Genomic DNA, 22715 nt, shown 5'->3' on the forward strand with positions numbered 1-22715 from the left:
TACAATTTGGTAAAAGGGCCCCCAAGTAACTAGAAATGTTCAGCATTCTTGTAAGACCACATCACCACAGATGCATCTTAAAGGTTACCCTCTCTAACTAGATTCTACAGTTAGGGTAGGACCGTTGGCATGGGGAGGTCACTGTTCTGAAAGGCTTTAAGTGTCCATCTATGGCAGTTAGTGATCTAAATTGTAGATTGAACCCTTGGAAAACTATTTTTGGAGTCAAACATCTAAGTTGCCTTTCCAAACATTATCTAAAAATTGTATACTTACTGCATGTGGAAGATAATAGATTAATATTCATGGATTGCTTCTGGGAAATATTTTTAATGTACAATATATATATAAGGATGGCATGACATGCATTCTAAGGATCAGAAAGTTGGAGACATGTTGTGAGGGTCGTCCTGGTAGGTCACTGACAGTGCTATGCCCTGCCATGCAGCAAGACTTGGGTCCCCTTCATTCCGAGCTGCGAATGCTGAAAAGGCAGTTCCTGGGGAGAGAGAGCCATGATCATTGTGCAACGCCTATATCTGTGGCTGCATTTAGGGTCCAAGATTGCAGGGCTTCAGAAAGGGCTATGCTGCATAGTTCCTGGCCAAGGACTGTCACTGCAGCAACTGGGCAAAGTAAGGGAAAATAATGTATATTTATTTGGGGGTAATAATAAATAGTGAATATTCAGCCAGCAGAGGTCAGTGTTTTGTTTTGTTTTTTTGTCTTTTTTGTTTTGGCCATACCCTTGCCCTGAAGATATTCTTCAGGGCAAGGGAATGGCACCCAGAGTTCTCCAACAATTCATGCAAAAATGAAAAATGGCAAAATATTCCTTGAAAAGAACTGACAAGTATTTCATTTTCACCAATTTCATCACATTTCTTTCTTAAAACTGAAAAAGAGACCATAAGAAAATTGATTTTGTTGTATCCTATAGACCATTGTGTCATAAGACACTGATAAAAAAAACACGAATAGATCAAATTTACCTTTAATGCAGATTGGCTGCTTCCCAGACCATGTTCCATCTGATAGACATGTTCTCTGCTTACTGCCACTGAGAACATACGAGTTGTTACAGTTGAAGGCTATGACAGTTCCAATATTGGCATACTGGCCATACTTAAGTCCAGGACCTTCCACAATTGTTCTGTGGCCATTCACTGGGCCCCCTGGATCTGTGCAGTTTTTTTCTTCTATAACTAATGCGAAAAGAAAAAGTAAGATTTTTACTAATACAATCAAAAAATGATACACATAGCCAGGACTGTCATTCTACTATATGTTAATAAACAGGAATCATGCTTGACTAGGGTTCTTTGAATAATCATTTCTGTAGGCATACAATTGCCAGCTTTGTTTGGCCTAACTGCCATTAAAATAATTCATGCCAGAGCAATGATTATTTTGTCCTTGATATAATAAACATTTCATAACAGCAGTAGCACAGGAGTGGCCTAATGGTTAGTGCAGCAGGTTGCGGTTCGATTCTCACTGCTGCTTAACAGTCAGCAGTGGGTTAAGATCCTGAGGAACCAGGTTCAATTCCCTCTGCAGCTCTGTGCAGCCCTGGGTAAGTCACTTAGCCCTCCATTGCCCCAGGTACAATATACTTTTTATTGTGAGCCCATCAGGGACAGTGCAAGTACCTGCCTTGATTTGTGCTTCGAAAGAGGCGGTATATGAAATTGATAAACTTAAACTTAATTCCCACTGCAGCTCCTTGTGACTTTGGTCAAGTCACTTAACTCCCCATTGCCCCAGGTACAAAATAAGTACCTGCATATAATATGTGAACTGCTTTGATGTAACCACAGAAAGACACTAAATCAAGTCCCATCCACCACATCTAAGGCAAGTCTATAACTTTGGTGCCTTAATTTAAATGCTACAATGGAGCACGCATACCACCAATTCCATGACAGCATCTTGGCACCAGTGACATAGCCATGGGGGGCCTGACCCCCCCACCTTGGGCTCGGACCGTCTCCAGACCTACAGCACCCCTTTAAATGACTAGCAGGAATGCTGAAGCCCCACTAGCTAAAGCAGTGGTTCCCAAACTGCACAGCGGCACCCTGGTGTGCCACAGTGAAATCTCAGGGGTGCCGTGGCATATCGCTCCCTACTTTCCCCTCTTGCAGGTCTGGCATCTGCCGCTTCACACTTCTTCCCCCACCGCCGCTGCAGTGTTTGCAGCTTACATTTTCGGGCCATCCGCGATTCACACTGGCACTCCAGGGACTTCCCTCTGCTGCGTCCGGCCCTTGCAACAAGTTGCATCATAGAGGGCTGATGCGGCAGACTGAGAAGGCCCCGGAGTGCCTGGGTGAATCGCGGACGGCCTGAAAATGTCAAGTGGAAGAACTGCAGTGGCAGCGAGGGAAGGAGAAAGAAGCGGCAGTGATCCTGGACCTGCAGGAAGGAAGGTAGCAAGCAATGCAGAATTTAGGGAAGGCAGAGTGTGCTGGTGTGAGAGGAGGGAGCTGCAGAGAGGCAGAGGTGTTCTGGTGTGAGAGGAGGGGGCTGCAGATAGGCAGAGGTGTGCTGATGTGAGGAGGGAGCTGCAGGGAGGAAGAGGTGTTCTGGTGTGAGAGAAGAGGGCTGCAGGGAAGCAGAGGTGGGCTGGTGTGAGAGAAGGGGGCTGCAGGTAGGCAGAGGTGTGCTGGTGTGAGATGAGGGGGCTGCAGGGAAAGGGAAACCCATGTGGGGAGGGGGTGCGGAGACCCATGTGACCAGGGGGTGGTGCGGAGATCCATGTGGCCAGGGTGGAGGGTGCCACGAACCGAAAAAGTTTGGGAATCCCTGAGCTAAAGAAAATAGTTCCTGAGACACTCCCTTCCTCCTTGCACTGCTTCTTTAACGCAGAAGTCGGCAACGTGCCTCTGACGCTGATGCCGGGACTTCTTGTGCATGCTACATAATGAATGACGAAATGGGTCACAGTCTAGGGGTGCTTAACATGGCAGGAGTTGTGATGAGTCCTCAGAGTTTGTCTGCTGAATTGCTGGGTGAGAAGCAATACCCTCTGAAGGCCAAGTTGTTAAATCTTATGAGCCCTAACTGACAAAGGAGAAGATCTGCTTTACAGGAGGTTTCTCATGACTCTGGTAGCCACTTGCATTAATCAGAGTAAATATTGTATATCGGTTAAAATGTTGATGCTGTTTCCTGAAAGTTTAGCAGGTGGCAGCATAACATACATATTCAGTGTGCACAGAATAGCAACATAACACATAATTATTTTAAGAATGAGACACATGGTTTTTCTTCTCTTCAATCCCCAAGAATTAGATTTAAGCAGGAACAAAACTGGAGCTACTGTAAATCATTTTAATTTCCATAAAACCATGGGTCTCTGCCAACTCAGTTCACCAAACGAAATTATCAGGAGGACAACGAGCCTCTTCAGGGAACTGACCCAAATTCTAATATCTCTCCTCTCCATGCCTTCCAACCCCATGGACCAACCCTTGGAAACATCTTTTCAGACTTTGGATCAGGTTAAAAGGCAACAGACTCTGCTTAGACCTGAGACCAAACTGAAAGAAATTCACCCAGCCCTGGCAAGTTCAGACCCAACTCAAACCAAATCCTGCTCCCTTGGGTGTAAGGTTTTGCATCTGAGGAAGAGCTGCATGGTATGCCCCAGTACATCACAGTCTCTGACTGCTTCTTGGCACTAACATTGGAGAAATAATGAGATGCCCTATTTTCTTCCTACATGTCAAGCCATCTGGATTCCATTTGTGTGCTTCTGAAAGGCTAGTTCGACACAGGGATCTCTGTTTGGAGTGCAACTCTGCAGTGCCTGCTTTTTGTAAACACACATTTGTCTCTTCAGCAGTAGAACCATAGAAACAATCTTATTTTTCTATAATATTGTACATCCCATGTCTCTTTCACCTCTGAATCTCCCTTTCCGAGTCTCGATCTCTGCTCTGTGCCTGACGTTCACAAGTCTAGGTAACCAAAGCATGTTTGTGATGTCTACCTTAAAACAAGTTCAGAGAGTTGAACTTTATCGTTTTAAGAGAGAATGAAAGAGCTAAAATGTAGAAACTATCCAAGGGCACAAAAAGGATTCTGAATAAGCACAAAGGAGCCTATCAAAAATCTATCATTCTATGCATTAGATGGAGACATGAACTTTCAGACATATGCAGCTTCCACAGGAGACAGGGCTTGCTTGGGGCAGGTGCTAGGGGATGAGAACTGAGAAGCAACTCAAAATGCATGAGAAGAAGGTACTTTGGTGTGTGAACATGAGAGCTGAGCCAAATCCTTGTGTCACACACCTAATGCATGTGACTTGGTATGTATGGAACGGAAGACACTGGGGAATGGCAGGCAGAGGCAGACAAAATGTAGGCTCAGGGCTGAGCTAGGCCAAGAACCAGAGCTTCAGGAAGAAAGTCTTCAATGAAGAAAACCAGCAGTAAGAAACTGGTTCCAGAAGTAGCTTCAGAGGACTGTTGTGCTAGCAAAAGTTAGGCTCCACTGTTTTCTACAGGGTCCACCACCACCACTACCACTTACTAAATCAATGGGCCCCCCATTAAGGTGTGTCTACCTTCTTAGCAACTGGAGGGTAAAAGTCCTCTGATTTCTCTTTCTCTATGCCTCCAGTCTCTCCTCTGAAATTTCCTGGCCTTTCTCTTTTAGTGTTGATACTTCAAAGCCCCATCAGCCCTAACATGCAATCTTCAGAATTTATTTTTCAGACAAATGTAACCACCCCATCAGTATAGTTCATTTTGCACTGCTTTGGAGAAACACTGAAAGATCTCCAGCCTCTTGCTTTAGAAGAGGTTTTGGACTCCATAAGATCACAAAGTTATGTAATCTGCATGTTCACAGTGTTCCCATTCATTAAACTCTATATAGACATCAAGACATAACTTGCACCTTGGCTTTAATAAGAATGTGGGGTCTTTTAGAAGCAGGGAAATCCTTGATTCTCTACAGGGGAAACTGTTCCAGCAGTTGGTAATGGAACCCACGTGGGATGGGGCCATACTGGACTTAGTATTTACTAATGGGGAGAGTGTTTCTGATGTTATAGTAGGTGATCATCTAGCATCCAGTGATCACAGATGGTGTGGTTTAATATTAAGATAGGTGTGGAAAGGCTTCATTCAAAAGTGAAGGTTCTAGACTTCAAAAAAACTAACTTTATTCAGATGGAGGATTACCTCAATGAGGCACACAGAAAGAATGTGCCTATTTCTATACAATCTGAACAAATGCATTCCTGTGGGCATACTTTTGGCAGAGCAGGGGCAAAACTGTGACGTACATGTGTATTTGATAACATTCACAGATTCACATTCATACCTTTAAGAATGACCCCGCGCAAAGTACACATGCATATGTATACCTGTACTCAGTATGCATAAATTGTTTTTCTTGAAAACTTACACACATTTTGGAAAATCAAAAGTTAGGTGCGTAGGTCCCAGTTCACCCCAGCTTCAGCCCTGGGAACTCCTCCCATCGTGGATACCAAATGTGCTTGAAATAGCATTACACACACCTTGTACCAGCTTAAACATCTGTTTTATGTGCTTTTAAAATCATCTCTAAAATAAGAGAAAGTTAGCGGCAAAATTTATTATGAGGCCCCTTAAATTCAGATTAAAGCTTGGATAAAATGCAGATACAGAACCAGGTTAAGTCAGAAACTGACCTGTCTATGTGAAGAGATCTTTGCTTAGCAGGATCATTTACAAACCTTGCATGGAAATTCTGGTATTTACATATGCAGATTGTGAACATGTAAATGCTGATTTTAGAATGGGACAATTTACTCGCTGAATTGCCACAAGCTGCACAGATTCAAAACGGGTATGATTTGGGCAGCCCAAAAAATAGAGGCATATTTACCATTTTATAATAGGAAAACATATGTACTTTTAAAAATTCCCTCATCAGCATTTTCACCTGCTCAGATATATGTATAACTGTCAGTTACTAACTCATTTGGACCTGGGGTCTCCAGCAGTGATTGAGGGGATACCTCTGTGGTGTCTAATATCACCTCAAAAATTCCAAAACTGTTCTTTCAAGTGAGAGAGAGAGAGAGAGAGAGAGAGAGAGAGAGAGAAGGCAGAAGGAAGGGAAGGGGAGAAAGTAAGACAGGGGGATAAGGGGAATAAGAGGAAAGAGAGGGGAAGGAGAGAGAAAAGAGAATAGAATGTATGACAACCTCTACTCCCCTAGGGGGCAGAGGCAGTAGTGGTGGGGGGGGGGGGGAGACCAGGGTATAGAGTAATCTACATCCCTGGGAATCCCTCTCCCCATCTCCCACTTCCTCAACATGTAAAATCACTGACAAAGCCAGACAGACATTGCCCCCTCAAACGACCATCCCACTCAGCAAACTCTTTTCTGATGGGTCTGATGGGGATCCCACCCCAGTCTGGCCTCTTGGTGCTTTGCAATGACTTCTGTGGCCCTTCTCATGAAAAGCTTGGGGATACTGGACCTACAGGAAATCAGAGAGTGGACTGCTGAAAACTACAGTTATTTAACATCACCTACAAATTTGCCCTTGAGAGCATATTTTTTACTATCACTAGTTCCTTGAGAAATATCTGATTGCTGTGATCTGGAAAGAGTGATTACATTGCAGTGTTGGGACAAGGTCTTCATTGGTACATGGTAATCTATATGGAATGAATTCTTCTGTAGCAAGATGGAAAACTGATAGGAATGATGAGGCCTTGGAAAACATGCGTAGAATCCATTAATTATTCTAGGGTGTTTTCTTGATGGAAACCTTTCTAAATTAATATGTGTGTATGTGCTTATCCATCAAAGTGTATGTCTAGCTGTTGCCATGTATCTGTTTTTTTTTTTTAAATTTAGTTTAGTTTCATTGTTTGATGTGGAGGGGCATTTTCGAAAGGGATGTCCAAGTTGCGATTTGGACAGCCTTGCAAAATAGCGAAATCCAGGGGCGGGGAAACCCGTATTTTCAAAACAAGATGGATGTCCATCATTCGTTTTGAAAATACCGTCAGGGACGTCCAAATCCTTAAATTTCACCATCCCTAGATTTGGACGTCCCTAGACATGGATGTTTCTGATTTTCGGCGATTTTCGAAACCAAAGACGTCCATGTCAAAAACGACCAAATGCAAGCCATTTGGTCGTGGGAGGAGCCAGCATTTATAGTGCACTGCCCCCCCCCCCCCGATATGCCAGGACACTGTTATGATTGGGGTCAGAACCCCTCTCAAACTTACCTCTTTCCTGGGGGTCAGCTTCTTAGCTGGCTTCTGTTTCTTTTCTCTGTCCTTTCTAAGCTGGCTCTGTCTCTCTGTGCTGGCAGCTTCCAGCAGCATGGGGTTAATTGTTTTACTTTACTACAGCTGTGTGGGTGGACTGAGTTAGCTCTACCTCTCTTTGGGTGTACTGGCTTCAAGTGCTTCACGGTGTTGCATTGGTGTGGGTTGGGCCTCTCTGGGTCAGTGTGCTTTTGCCTAGGTCTAGGGAGTGTGACATCATCAGGGAGGGCCTTGATAAGGAAGTGGGGTTGTTTCCTTCAGAGCCTTTGCAACAGTGGTGTTTGCTTTAGGTAGGGTGGTTCCGTGTGCACTTCTGACTTTGTGTCTAGTTTCCCTGCTTGCTTTTGCTAAGGGCCAGGTTAGTGTTAGTGCAGTGTGCACTGGTGTCTGTGTGTTTAGCTTTCCTGCTTTTCCCTTTGGTTCCCCTGCTTTTCCCTCTTGGTTTTGGAAACATTGCTGTGTGTAGGGCTTTGGAAGCTCTGTTGCTGACAGAAGTACTTCAGGGTTTGGTGTTGTTAGGAACACTGCAGAGTTTGCTGTTAGAAGTACTTCTGGTGTTTGTGCTATTGGGAGCATTGCAGTCTTTGCTGTTGGTGTTTGGTGCTTTAGAAGCATGTTTGGCTTATGTGTTTGCTTCCCTGCTTTTTCCTTGTGGCTCCCCTGTCTTCCCTTTTAGTGCTAGGAGCTCTTCTGGTTGCTTGCCAGAGTAGTGCTTAGGAAGCACCGTGTTAGTTTTGTTTCTAGCTTGCTAGAGCAGTGCTTAGGTAGCTTGTTAGTTTTGTGTTTAGCTTGTTAGTGTAGAGCTCTGCTTGTAGCTTGGTGCTTAGTAGCACCTGTGTTAGCTTTGTGTTTAGTTCCCTGCTCTGTTAGTTTAGGGCTTAGGAAGTCCCTTTCTTGAGCAGGGCTTAGGAGCTCCTGTTTAGTATAGGGCTTAGGAAGTCCTTTTGTCAGTTTACTGTTAGGAACACTCCTGCTGGTTTAGGGCTTGGGAGCACGTAGATCAGTTTAGGTTTAGGAACACTTCTGTTTCCAGTCCTGGTCCCTGTGTCATCCGGTATCCAGTAAGTCCTGCCGGCTACTCGAACCCAGGAGCTCAACTCCTGGGGGGCTTAGTAGCTAAGCGCAGGTGAAGCTGTGTGGACCAGTCCAGTGTGTTCCGGTCCGGTGTGTGTTCCAGTCCTGTGTCCTCCAGTCCGGGGGATTGCAGTCCAGTGTTCCACTTCTGTGTCCTCCAGTCCGGGGGATTCCAGTCCAAGTGTTCTGGTTCACTGGGCAGTGCCTGCAGTCCCTGCCGGTGTGCTTACCCAGTGTTGGTTGGTGGGTTTTGCCTGCTGCTGTCGCTCCTCGGCAGCAGCCCAAGGGCTCACGTTTGCTCCAGAGCCTGGCCCCGCGGGCTCTGAACCTGAGACCCTGACAGACACCAACCAGGCACCCTAGGGGGCACTGCAGTTTACTTCATAAATTGCTCCCAGGTACATAGCTCCCTTACCTTGTGTGCTGAGCCCCCCAAAACCCACTACCCACAACTGCACACCACTACCATAGCCCTTACGGGTGAAGGGGGGCACCTAGATATGGGTACAGTGGGTTTGTGGTGGGTTTTGGAGAGCTAGCTGTTTCCTCCACAAATGTAACAGGTGGGGAGGGATGGGGCTGGGTCCACCTGTCTGCAGTGTACTGCACCCACTAAAACTGCTCCTGGGACCTGCATACTGCTGTGACAGACCTGAGTATGACATCTGAGGCTGGCACAAAATATTTGTAAAAATGTTTTTTGAGGGTGGGAGGGGGTTGATGTCCAGTGGGGGAGTAACGGGAGGTCATCCCTGATTCCCTCCGGTGGTCACCTGGCCATTTCGGGCACCTTTTGTGCCTTAGTCATAAGAAAAACAGGTCTGGATGAAAACATCCAAGTGCTTGTCAGGGACGTCCTTGTTTTTTTGATTATGGGTCAAGGACGTCTAAGTGTTAGGCATGCCCAAGTCCCGCCTTCGCTATGCCTCTGACACACCCCCTTGAACTTTGGCCGTCCTTGCGACGGAGTGCAGTTGAAGACGTCCTAAATCGAGCTTTGATTGTACCGATTTGGACGTCCCTGGGAGAAGGACGTCCATCTTCCGATTTATGTCAAAAGATAGATGCCCTTCTCTTTTGAAAATGAGACCGATACTGTCTTTCAAGCTAAACAGGACAAAGAAAGGGATTTCCTCTAGTTTAGTCAATATATTGCAGCTTTTACAAAATAATGCTACTAGGTTGATTTTTTGAGCTGGAAGGTATGAGAGAGTGACCCCTTTGATGAAGAAATTGCATTGGTTATCAATCCAAGCTTGAGTTTCATTTAAGGTGGTCTGTATAATTTATAATAAGTTACCAAGCATTACCCCAGTATAGGTTTTGAATTCTTTTACGAGTGCTGGCTTCTAAAGAGCCTACTAGGGGACAGAATCACTGTATACTTGCATTCTCCTTAATCGGAAAAATAAGGTTGAAACAGGGCAGGCTTTTGTTTCATCTTTTAAGTTTCAGGTGACTAAACTGGAATGGTCTTCCTCTAGAAATTAGGTAGGTTCCTACATATTCAATTTTTTGACGTTAGTTATTTAGGGGCTATTTTACTAAGCTGCGTAAGCGCCTATATGCGCCCAATGCACGCCAGTTCCTAGTTACCACCCAGCTACCACATAGCCCTTGCAGGAATTTCATTTTTGGCGCGTGTCTGCTATGCGCGTCTAAAAAAATATTTTAAAAATTTCTGGCGGGTGTCAGCTACGCATGTAGGTCATCACCGCCCAGTTACCATGTGAGACTTACCGCTAGGTCAATGGCTGACGGTAAGGTCTCAGACCCAAAATAGACGCACAGTCATTTTCATTTTGCCGCACATCCATTTTCAGCAAAAATTTTAAAAAGGCATTTTTTACAGGTGTGCTAAAAAACTGATTCTGTGTGCGCCCAAAACACGTCTACACTACCACAGGTCATTTTTCAGCACACCTCAGTAAAAGGACCCCTCAGCTAGTTAGGTAGCCCAACACGGGCTTACCACTTGCTAAACCGGAAGTACCACCAAGCTACCGCAGCAGCCCTGTGGTAGTTCCCACCCCCAGCATGCACCATTTCCAGTGCTACAAAAATAATTTTTTAGTTAGTTAGTTATTGCACTTATTTACCACCTTGTCTCCAAAAATTTGAACCCAAAGTGGTTTACAAAAGAAAATAATCAGAGAAGAAAAAAAGATTTCAAGGTACCGACAAGCCTTTTAAGAAATAACATGTCTTCAAAAATTGGTGAAATATCATATAAGATTGGGACTGATGAATAGAAACAGGAAGAGAATTCCAGAGCACAGCAACCTGGTAAGAAAAGGACTACTCCCAGGGCCGTGCCTAGGGTCTCTGGCGCCCCCCTGCAGACTATCAGTTGGCGCCCCCCCCCCATGAAAATGATCACGCCCCCCCCCCCCCCCGGTGAAAATGATCGCTCACCACTTGCCACACTGACAGGAACTGTCAGCAATATTCTTAGAAACAAATTGCTATACATTGCAAAATAAGATAGCAGATGTAAATTCTCAAAGTGGACATATTCCAAACGCTAAAATGAAAATAAAATGATTTTTTTTTTACCTTTGTTGTCTGGTGACTTTCTTTTTCCGATCATGCTGGCCCAGTATCTGAGTCTGCTGCTATCTGTCCTCTTAACTCCATTTCCAGGGCTTCCTTTCCATTTATTTCTTTACTTTCCTCCTTTCTTCTTCATTTCTTGCTCTATATCCATTTCCAGCAATTTCTTCTCTCTCCCTGGGTCCTGCCCTCCCATCCATGTCCATTCTTGTCCCTCTCTGCCCTTCCCTCCTCCATCCATAGCCAGCAATCCTCCTCTCTCCCCTCCCCTCCATTTCCAGCAATTTGTCCTCTCCCTGGGCCCCCATGTCCATCCTTGTCCCTCTCTGCCCTTCCCTTCTCCATCCATAGCCAGCAATCCTCCTCTCTCCCCTCCCCTCCATTTCCAGCAATTTGTCCTCTCCCTGGTCCCCCATGTCCATCCTTGTCCCTCTCTGCGCTTCCCTCCTCCTCCATCCATAGCCAGCAATCCGTCCTCTCCCTGGGCCCCCATGTCCATCCTTGTCCCTCTCTGCCCTTCCCTCCTCCATCCATAGCCAGCAATCCTCCTCTCTCCCCTCCCCTCCATTTCCAGCAATTTGTCCTCTCCCTGGGCCCCCATGTCCATCCTTGTCCCTCTCTGCCCTTCCCTCCTCCATCCATAGCCAGCAATCCTCCTCTCTCCCCTCCCCTCCATTTCCAGCAATTTGTCCTCTCCCTGGGCCCCCATGTCCATCCTTGTCCCTCTCTGCGCTTCCCTCCTCCTCCATCCATAGCCAGCAATCCGTCCTCTCCCTGGGCCCCCATGTCCATCCTTGTCCCTCTCTGCCCTTCCCTCCTCCATCCATAGCCAGCAATCCTCCTCTCTCCCCTCCCCTCCATTTCCAGCAAATTGTCCTCTCCCTGGGCCCCCATGTCCATCCTTGTCCCTCTCTGCGCTTCCCTCCTCCTCCATCCATAGGCAGCAATCCTCCTCCCCTCCATTTCCAGCAATCTGTCCTCTCCCTGGGCCCCCATGTCCATCCTTGTCCCTCTCTGCCCTTCCCTCCTCCATCCATAACCAGCAATCCTCCTCTCTCCCCTCCCCTCCATGTCCAGCAATTTGTCCTCTCCCTGGGCCCCCATGTCCATCCTTGTCCCTCTCTGCCCTTCCCTGCTGCATCCATAGCTAGCAATCCTCCTCTCTCCCCTCCCCTTCCAGCAATTTGTCCTCTCCCTGGGCCCTGCTGCTGCCCTCCCATCCATGCCTCTCTGCCCTCCCATCCATGCCTCTCTGCCCTCCCATCCATGCCCTCCCATCCATGCCTCTCTGCCCTCCCATCCATGCCCTCCCATCCATGCCTGTCAGCAATTCTCTCCCCTGCTCTGCCCTCTCCCCTTCTGTCCAGTGATTTCTTCTCTCTCCCTGCCCTGCATCCATACATGGCCAACAATTCTCCTCTCCCCTGCCCTCCCCCCTACATGTGGCAGGCTGCAGCGTTTTTGCGAGGCAGCTCTGGCTCTCCCTCCTTCCTTCCTTAGTTCCCGCTCTGGCTCCCCGATCAGCAGCCCCCCCCCCCCCCCCCGCGTGTTTTAACCTTTACGCGATGTCAATCAATGAAGAACGCACACCAGACTCGTTTCCAGCTTCTCTCTTCACACAGTGTCCCGCCCTCGCGGGAACAGGAAATGCATCATCGCTGACGCTGAAGGCGGGACACTGTGTGAAGAGAGAAGCTGGAAACGAATCTGGTGTGCGTTCTTCATTGATTGACATCGCGTAAAGGTTAAAACACGCGGGGGGGGGCTGCTGATCGGGGAGCCAGAGCGGGAACTAAGGAAGGAAGGAGGGAGAGCCCGAGCTGCCTCGCAAAAGCGCTACGCTTGTGAGGGCAGCAGGGACATCCGAAGTCGACGATTGGGCTGGGGCGCCGGGGTGAGGGTAAGCACCGCGGCGGCGCCCTCCAGAGGTGGGCGCCCCCCTGCGGCGCTTACCTCGCTTACCGCATCGGCACGGCCCTGACTACTCCAATAGCTTTTTGAAGCAAATTGCCTTGAAGGAAGGGAAAACCAACATGTTGAAGGTGGAACTTCGTCGAGCCACAACACCAGAGGGAAAGCAGACTAATGAAAGGAACTTTTCTGGGATCAATCTGTTAAAAGTTTCAAAGCAAAACATCATATCTTACAAGTAATTCTCTCCCACACTGGAAGTCAGTGAAGATCGAAGAAGAGAGGACTTACATGATCAAATTTTGAATGTTTAAAAATTAAACGAGCCTCCATGTTCTGAATCAATTATAACCTTTTTAATAAACCTACTGCAATGCCATCTTAACAGCCATAATTTAAAAAAAACAGTTCTTCGTTAATTCACTCACTTGGAGACGGAATATTAGAATCAAATCTAGAATAATAACTACAATTTTGGAGGAGATATCTATCGAGAGAACAGTATCACTGTTAAAGGAAAAAAGTGTATTGCGGTCCTAGCCAGAGTACCTTGGTTTTAGCAGGGTTTAATTTCAAACAATTGCCAAGAGTCCAGCATTCTATTTTAGAAATACAATTAGACAATCTGGCAAAAGAAGCCTTAGTGTCAGGAAATATCTCCTGAAAGACAAAGATGTCAGCATAATAGCACTAGATGTAATGAGCACATAAAGATGTTAATAATAGGAGAAAGGGGTGAGCCCTGAGGGATCTGTTTTTGAAGGTCGAACGTACCTCCAAAGTATTGGGCTTTATCTTAGACACCAGTTAATCATATTGTTCAGACTGTGTTTTCTAAACTACATCAATTATGTAATTTTTGTCATTATTTTGATGAAAAACACTTTTAATTTTGGTTATGGTTTCTACTCATCTAGTACTAGGATACACACCAAGCTTCAGATCATTCAGAACACTGCTACTAAACTTATATTCCATTTTAAAAAGTTTGATAAAGTCACGCCTGTATTGATTTCTCTTCACTGGCTCCTTGTACAGGCCCACATTCTCTTTAAATTGGCCTGTATAGTATTTGTTTGATGAGTCTATTCCAGAATATCCTCCTGGACTGTTTTTATTTCCCTCTAATCACAGGACCTCCGGGGCTAGAGACCCATATCTTTTAATTTTTCCATCTTTTTCAGGTGTTAAGTATAAGAAAATCCTAGAAGATTATTTCCGTTATCAGGCAGTACATTGCTGATTTTCTTTACCTCCTGATCTACGAGCCTCTCCTTCTACTATTCTTTCCGTAAAACCTGAAAACGTATTTATTTAAAAAAAATTCTTGTTTAACCGCTTGTTGGAATTGCTTTTTTTCCTTTTTTTTTCTTTTTTTATTCCCAGCTTGTTGTTATCCACTTTGAACCACTGTTTTGTGGGAGTTAGTGGGATACAAGAACCATATTATATTACATTAATGTTAATGTCAGTGTCAATATGGTACTTTTAAACTGCTAATTTCCCAAAATTTGGGTTCAACACAGTATACAACAAAGAAAAAAAATGAATAAAAGTTACAAAATCAATACCAAACAGTAATTATACAGTATAAAATATCTTGAGTGGTCAGGTAAGTTGCTATCTTATTAACCACTGTTTCCCTGAAAACAAGGATTCAACAGGGTGTACAATATAAAAGTATCTCGTAGCTACAGTTAAGCACGTCATACACAAGATAACAACATATAAAGATACCTAACAGCATACAAAGAAAAAAGGTTTTCAGCAAGTTACAAAATTTTAAATAATTCCGCTCTAACCAAATAATTGCAGGGAGAGAATTCCAGGCAGGAATAACAATGACAGAAAAAACTGTGTTTATTATTCTCAGGAGGCACAAAGAATAAGTTGTTCACTTTACCTGGAAGAATAACCAAACAAGGTTTTAGAGATCATGTTTATTAATAATTGTGAACTAGAGCCATACAAGATTGGAAACAGTAAGCAATGTGCCTTAAAGATGATACATACAGTTACGGGGACCCAATATAACTTTACCATAAACTCCAAAACCCTCGTGAACTTATTCTTTGCTTCTATTATACATATTGCATCAGTGATAACCGGTGCTTCTCAACCCTGTCCTCAGGAGACACCCAGCCATTCTGGTTTTCAGAATGAAAGAGATTTGAATGTAATGACGGCAACGCATGCAAATCTCTCATGCATACTCATTGTGGGTATCCTGAAGACATGACTGGCTGGGTATGTCCCAAAGACTGGATTGAGAATCCTTGGTGTGCGCAGAAAGCATAGATCTGGGGTGTCCAAACTCAGTCCTCACCAGGTTGGGTTTTCAGGATTTCCCCAATGAATATGCATGAGATTTATTTGCATACAATGGAGACAGTGCATGCAAATGGATCTCATTCATATTCATTGGGGAAATCCTGAAAACACAACTGGATTGCGGCCCTTGAAGAGCGAGGTTAGACTACCCTGGCATAGATGAATGCAGTGATATTCTGGGGAAGGTTGTTTTACTGCACCTGTACATTTTATCTGTGAGCATAAAATCAGTACGTAATGTTATTAACATCCTTATTCTCTGCCTGTCCCATATAACCCCCTTCCCAACCAATGCTTTGACTTGGCTCTGCAGGTCCAACCCCTTCCAAAAATATATTTTCCACAGTCTGCCAAACCTTTTGTACTGACATGAGGGGAAACTCTGCAGGCTACATAAATATTTAAACTGATGTTGAAATTCAATGCTGTGTGGAGGGGAAAAAATGACTAATTAAACAAAAATAATTTTCTGGTTCTGATGAAAAATAATAAGCAAATCTGATGGCAAGCAGATCCTCTCCCAGTGCTGGCAGCAAAGAAAAGGCCAATATACAGCAAATACCCCAGAGGGGCCACCTCCCTCCTACGGTGTTCTAGGACTGTGCTTCTCAGCCATCTCATGGAGACGCACCAAGCCAGTCGAGTTTTCAAGATTCCTATAATGTATATGCATAAGATAGATTTGCATACAAGGATCTCCAACATATGCAAATCAATTTCTTTACATAGTAATCCTGAAAAGTAGACTGGCCTGGTGTTTGCAGAAGAGGATTGAGAAGCATTTCTCTCCTGGCAGTGGGGGTGCGCATCGGTTTTGAAATGAAACGAAAACCACAACAGAGCAAGCTTTTTTTTTTTTTTCATTTTCCTTCATTTCAAAAAGAACTGAAAAAGTGTACAAAATGTGTTGGTTTTTCATTTCAGTTTCATTATTGAATGTGTTATTTGCAAATACATTGTAGATGTTACCTGATGCTATGGTCCACCTTGGGGTTTAGCACCCAAGAGAAAGATCTAGGTGTCGTTGTAGATAATACGCTGAAATCTTCTCCTCAGTGTGCGGCAGTGACCAAAAAAGCAAACAGGATGCTAGGAATTATTAGGACAGGAATGGTAAATAAGACCGAAAACACTATAATGCCTCTTTATCACTCCATGGTGTGACCTCACCTTCAGCATTGTGTTCAGTTCTGGCTGCCGTATCTCAAAAAAGATATAGCGGAATTAGAAAGGGTTCAAAGAAGAGCGACCAAAATGATAAAGGGGATGGAACTCCTCTCATATGAGCAAAGGCTAAAGAGGTTAGGGTCCTTCAGCTTGAAAAAGAGATAGATGAGGGGAGATATGATTGAGGTCTACAAAATCCTGAGCGGGTGCAGAACAAATAGAAGTGAATCAATTTTGTACTCATTTTAAAAGTACAAAGACTATGGGACACTCAAAGAAGTTACATGAAAATACAGTGCACTCCATTTAAGTGCACGTCGGATAAGCGAATGCTCTGTTTAACTGCATGCTGTACTTCGGTCCCGTTTTTGGCGCCATCAATTTCTATGGGGACAAACTTCAGTTTAGCGCACCACTGATAAGTGCAAGATTCGCTTATATGCATGGTTTAAGACCGCTCCTCTGCAGGAAAGACTCCGCATAAGCACACGCACAGAATATGGAAGCCGATTGGCACGTGACAAAGGGGCAATAAATTTGAAATCTCATTGGTTAACTGCCACAGGAGGAATAAGCGAAAGAAAGTTGTTAGAGTGTACACTGGAGTCGCTGTCGTCATCGTGCAACTGTAAGACTTTAACACTGGCTGAACGAATAGAAGTTCTTAAAAAATTAGAAAACAAACAGTCAAGCATCTATTGCTAAAGAATATGGTGTCAATCCCAGTCAAATTTCACGTATCTTGAAGCAGAAAGATCAGCTTCTGGAAGACTGGCAAAACAATACAAATCCACACCGGAAACGTAAACAGACGGGAAAAGCTGAGGATGTAGAAGATGCTCTTCTTCGGTGGTTTTCTCAAGTCAGGAGCAGACAGTTTCCTGTCAGTGGTCCACTGCTTATGGAGAAAGCTAATCAGCTAGCTGAAAGTCTTGGACTAACTGAATTCAAAGCCACTGTTGGATGGTTGGAAAGATGGAAGGAGCAGAACAACATAAAATTCAAGAAACAGCATGGTGAAAAACAAGACGCAGATGACTTTGGTACTGAAAATTGGGTTGTTTCAGTTCTTCCTACCATCTTGAACGAGTTTGCACCTTGTGACATTTTCAATGCTGATGGAAACGGTCTCTACTGGCGAGTGATTCCTGATGGAACACTTGCATTCAAACAAGCCGAAACTACAGGAAGTAAAACGTCGAAGGACCGACTGACAATCCTCCTTTGCTGCAATATGGATGGGAGTGAGAAGTTGGAACCACTCGTTATTGGAAACAGCAAACAGCCCCGCTGCTTCAAGAATGTTAAGCGACTTCCTGTGTCATACAAGTCTAATGCAAATTCATGGATGACTGGTGAAATTTGAAAGCAGTGGCTAAAGAAGTTAGACACTAGAATGCAGGCACAAAAACATCAGATTTTGTTGCTTTGTGATAATTGTGCTGCACGCAGTGATGATGTCAGGCTGTCTCACGTCAAGGTGGTCTTCCTGCCACCAAACACTACCTCTCTGATCCAACCTATGGATCAGGGCATAATAGCCAATTTCAAAAAACATTATCGGGCTCTTGTGCTATGTCGTTTGATGAGCGTTATAGATGACCAGATTGGCAAGGATAAACGTGCTGTTGAACTGGCTCGTAATCTATCACTGTTGGATTCCCTACATATGCAGAAAGAAGCCTGGAATCATGTTGGCAACCATTGTGAACTGCTACAAGCGGGCAAGCTTTGTTAAGGATGTGGAGAGGGACGAAACAGATACAGCTGTTGCAAACGCGTCAGATGAACAGGCTATTGACATCCCACTCGGTGTTACTGAAGAGGAGTTTCCTCACTACGTAACTGTTGATTATGATCTACAAACAGTTGACGACAGCACTGATGTCGAGATATACGCCTACATGCAGCCAACAACTGATGATGAAATAGATGATGAAATGAGCAGCGAGGCACATGCTGACGAAATTCAACAACCTCCTGTCACTTTTGCAAGAGCGTTGGAGAGTCTCAACACCGTGCGGGCCCATCTGGAGGTCACTGGATGTCAGTGCTATGACAGTTTTTGTTGGATTATTTGTAGTAAATAATTAGCAGATTTTAGTACACACAGCTTCAGCTTTAGAAATGTTAATTTCTTTCTTCATCTCTCTCTCATTCACCCCTGAATAATTCACTGCTGAGTCACTTTAAAGTTGAAGTAACAAAACATCTGTTTACTCACAGTTTGTAGTTAGATTATAATCAGATAGGCTTATATATACATATTACTATACATTTGTATTATCAGCTCCTTCCATGTGCTTAGATGGTAATGGATGCTCACACCACCATAGATCCTCTCAGATTAGGAGAGATCATGAGCTCCATGTGCTCCATGTGCTGCATGTGCTGCATCTAACCCCCACAGGAAGTTGCATAGCAGTGTGACCTCTCTAAGTAATTCACATCAGAGGTCACAGAGTAATCACAGAGAAATAATAGGTGACAGGCAATGCATGTAAAATACAATACATTCCAACAAACCCCTTCTCATGCATAACTGTCATGCAATTATTTATTCATACAAAGTCCAAGCTTTATACGCAGATTCACAAAATGTTCTCTGGGTAACGGTTTGGTCATGATGTCAGCTGTCATCTCACTGGTGTGACAATAGTGTAGACTGATGACCCCTTCTTTTGCCAACTCTCGCACGTTGTGGTATTTCGTTGCGATGTGCTTGGTGCGTGACTGAACCTTGTCATTCTGTGACAGTCGGATGCAGCTCTGATTATCTTCCATTATCTGGATTGGTCTCTGTTCAGCTATTCCGAAATCCAGCAAAAGTTTTTCAATCCACATCAGTTCTCTGCACGCTTCCGATACGGCCACATATTCAGCTTCTGTAGAAGACAAACTCACAATACTTTGTTTATGACTGGCCCATGAAATTTGTACATTTCCATACATAAACACATATCCACTTGTGGATTTATAATCAGAATGATCCCCTGCCCAATCTGAATCACAGTAACATATTAGTTTTGGATTACTATTGGCTGAAACCTTTAATTTACAGTCAATGGTACCCTTTAAATACCTTACCATCCTTTTAACTGCAGTCCAATCTGATTTGGTAGGTGAGCTGACCCTTCTGCTCAAAATTCCTACTGCATTTGCTATATCAGCCCTGTATGTGGTAGCTAGATATAAAAGCTTACCTATGGCTGATCTATATTGGATGTTATCTGGTAAAGGTTCTCTTACTGTTTCATCCTTCAGAAAATCAGTGATCATGGGAGTGCTTACAACTTGGGCATCTTGCATACCTAAACTTTCAATAAGCTCATTTATTTTCTGCTTCTGGCTTAGAAGATAAGAACCATCATTTTGTTTCTCAATTTCTATCCCAAGATAGTATGACACATTACCAAGTTCTTTTATTTCAACATTGAGGTTTAAACACTTTACAATGTCCTTGTACTCTTGCTCACTTTTGCTTGCAATGAGCAGATCATCAACAAAAGCTAAAATGTATGCATATTGTCCATTTGTGCACCTAGTGTACAAGCATTTATCTGCTTCACCTTGCTTCAATCCTAAATTTGTCAATATTTCATGCAATTTTTCATTCCAACATTTTGCACTTTGCTTTAATCCATAAAGACCTTTGTTTAATTTACACACTAGCTGTCTTTGTTTTGTATTTATGAAACCTGTTGGTTGTTCCATGTACAAGTCTTCAGTTATATCTCCGTGAAGAAATGCTGTTTTCACATCAATGTGGTTGACTTGCATGCCTTTTGAGACTGCAATGCTCAGAAGTGTTCTTATTGTCGTGTGTTTCACTACAGGTGCAAACACTTCATCAAAATCTTCTCCATATTTTTGAAGATATCCCTTTGCAACTAATCTGGCTTTATACCTTTCCACTTTTCCTTGTGCATTCCTTTTTAACTTGAATACCCATTTGCATCCTATAGCTTTCTTGCCAGGAGGTAATTTTGTAAGAATCCAAGTATTATTTTTATCCAATGCATCAATTTCTTCTTGTGCAGCTTTATGCCATTCAGCAGCTTCTTCTGCTGGCATTTTCTCAATCTCATCCCATGTTAAGGGCTCTTGAGCTTCTGCTGACTTTGTTAGGTAAGACAGTCTTGGGGGTGGAACACCTTTGTTTTCCCTGGATGAGCGTCTGACAACAGGTTGGTCCGACCTTTCTGCATCCTCTATATCTGAGAGTCCTTCTCCAATTGATTCCCCTTCTCCAACTGTACTGTCTTCTTCAATGATCCTTTCTGTGTCTGCTTCCTCTGCCTGTTCCTCGTTAGATACAGATGAGTTGCTTTCAGACATCTGCCTTGGTATGGCATTTATATACACTGGCATGTCTATTATGGTTCTAGTTTCATATTCTGGATGATAAGGCTCATCTGGGATAATCCAGCCTTTATCAACCCTTTTGTTTTCATCAAAATATGTAACATGTCTTATGCCAACAATGCCAGTTTTCAGATTTAAAATTCTATATCCTTTGTGTCCTGGAGCATAGCCAACTAAAATGCCCCTTTCTGTTGTGGAATCCAGTTTATGCCTTCTTTGCTTTGGTACATGAGCATATGCTGTACTTCCAAATGTTCTTATGTGTGACAGGTTTGGCTTCCTACCATGCCATGTCTCATGTGGTGTGCGCTCAGCGCCTTTAGTTGGCATTCTGTTTTGTAGGTACACTGCTGTGAGAATGGCTTCCCCCCATAGTCTTTTAGGGAGATTGCTATCTGACAGCATACATCTGGTCATTTCCACAAGTGACCTAAATTTTCTCTCTGCAACAGAATTTTGCTCTGGTGTATAAGCTACTGTTGTGATATGCTGAATGCCTTCTTGTTCTAGACATGTGCGCATGCTTTGTGAAGTGAACTCACCACCATTGTCGGTCTGAAGAACCTTTGGTTTTCTTTCAAATTTATTGCTCACCATGGCTACGTATTTCTTCAGCATGTCTGTGACTTGATTTTTTTCTTTCAGCAAATAGGCCACACAATATCTAGAGAAATCATCCAAGAATATTAGCACAAATCTGTTATTTCCCAATGATGGGATATTAAACGGTCCACATAAGTCACTGTGTATTAAGTCCAGCACTTTATTACTCCTATTTCCTGTGTATGCAGGAAATGAGGGTCTCACACCTTTTTGAGTAACACAGTCTATGCATTTCTCCATTTTACCAGCATCTGCACTTATCTGAATGCCGGTGGCTAGTTGCTTACTGTAAAGATCCTGGATCACCTTAGAATCACGATGTCCCAGGCGGCGGTGCCAGATTTCCAGACTACATTTTCCATCATTCTTCCTTACTTGCGCCAGATGTGAGGCTTCACCTGAAATGTTCAGCTTATAAACATCATTATGCATAAAAGCTTCAGCATACACTTCATCATTTTTAGAGATTGTGCACTTACTGTTTTCAAAATGAATCGCAAATCCCTTCTTATCTAATGTAGATACACTAAGCATATTGCAAACTGCTTGGGGAATATACAAGACATCACTTACAGGAATTTCTTTAACTTCATTAGACACTTTGCATTTTAAGAATCCAATACCTTTTGCTTGGATCTTAGCAGTCCCTGCGTTTGCAGTTTTAAGAATACCTTCCTCTGGACACATTTCCTGAAAGAAATCCTTACAATTGGTTAAATGGCATGTGCTCCCTGAATCCAAAATCCAAGTACTTTCATTTGAATTATTATTTACCATAGTCAAAGATTTTTCTGCCATTAGAAAGCCCTTGTGTTTATCTTTGTCCTTCATACATTTCCTGGTTTGAAAATTCTTTAGTTCCATTGGCTTAGGTGAGCTAGAGGGAGTGTTTTGTGTTTCCTTACACCATTTAGATACATGTCCCTCCTTTCCACATGAGTAGCAAATCAGCTTGCCCTTGGGTGGAGTTTTCCCATAGCTCCGCCTTCCTCTGTTCTTTGCCAAGAAATTTGTTTCATTTCTCTCTGACTGACTTTGAGAACACATCTCCTCAGAATCATTTATTATGCATTCCTGCCTTAGTTTTGATGTTGTCTGTTCAAAAGATTGCCCTTCAATGGCCTCATTTACAGACCTAAAAACATCAAACTTCTTTGATAGTGAGGTAAAAAGAAATGCTCTTTTCAATGCATCACACATGGGAATTCCAGAAAGTTCTAGCTTTTGAAATGAAGACATAAGATACATAATGTGATCATTACATTTACTTTTATCCCTTAATTTGGTTTCATTCAACTCTGCCAACCAAATTGGTTGCTGCTTTGCATATGTAGTTGCATACATAGTTCTCAGTTTATATAAAATGTCCTTTGGTGTATCTTTTCCCTCCACTAATATGGCTTGTTTCTCTGAGAG

General features: G+C 43.6%; 1 protein-coding gene across 3 annotated transcripts in view; it reads right to left on the minus strand.

The window, feature by feature from the left end:
- Positions 1-22715, minus strand: part of PAMR1 (peptidase domain containing associated with muscle regeneration 1) — an 88260-nt gene that overhangs the window by 15474 nt on the left and 50071 nt on the right. For all 3 annotated transcript variants that reach the window (XM_030200794.1, XM_030200795.1, XM_030200796.1), the window contains exon 7: positions 993-1205. In XM_030200794.1, the coding sequence (XP_030056654.1) occupies positions 993-1205 (213 nt within the window). The remainder of the gene's footprint in view (positions 1-992; positions 1206-22715) is intronic.

The sequence above is a fragment of the Microcaecilia unicolor genome, chromosome 4 (genome assembly GCF_901765095.1).
Source record: "Microcaecilia unicolor chromosome 4, aMicUni1.1, whole genome shotgun sequence".
Taxonomy (NCBI): Eukaryota; Metazoa; Chordata; class Amphibia; order Gymnophiona; family Siphonopidae; genus Microcaecilia; species Microcaecilia unicolor.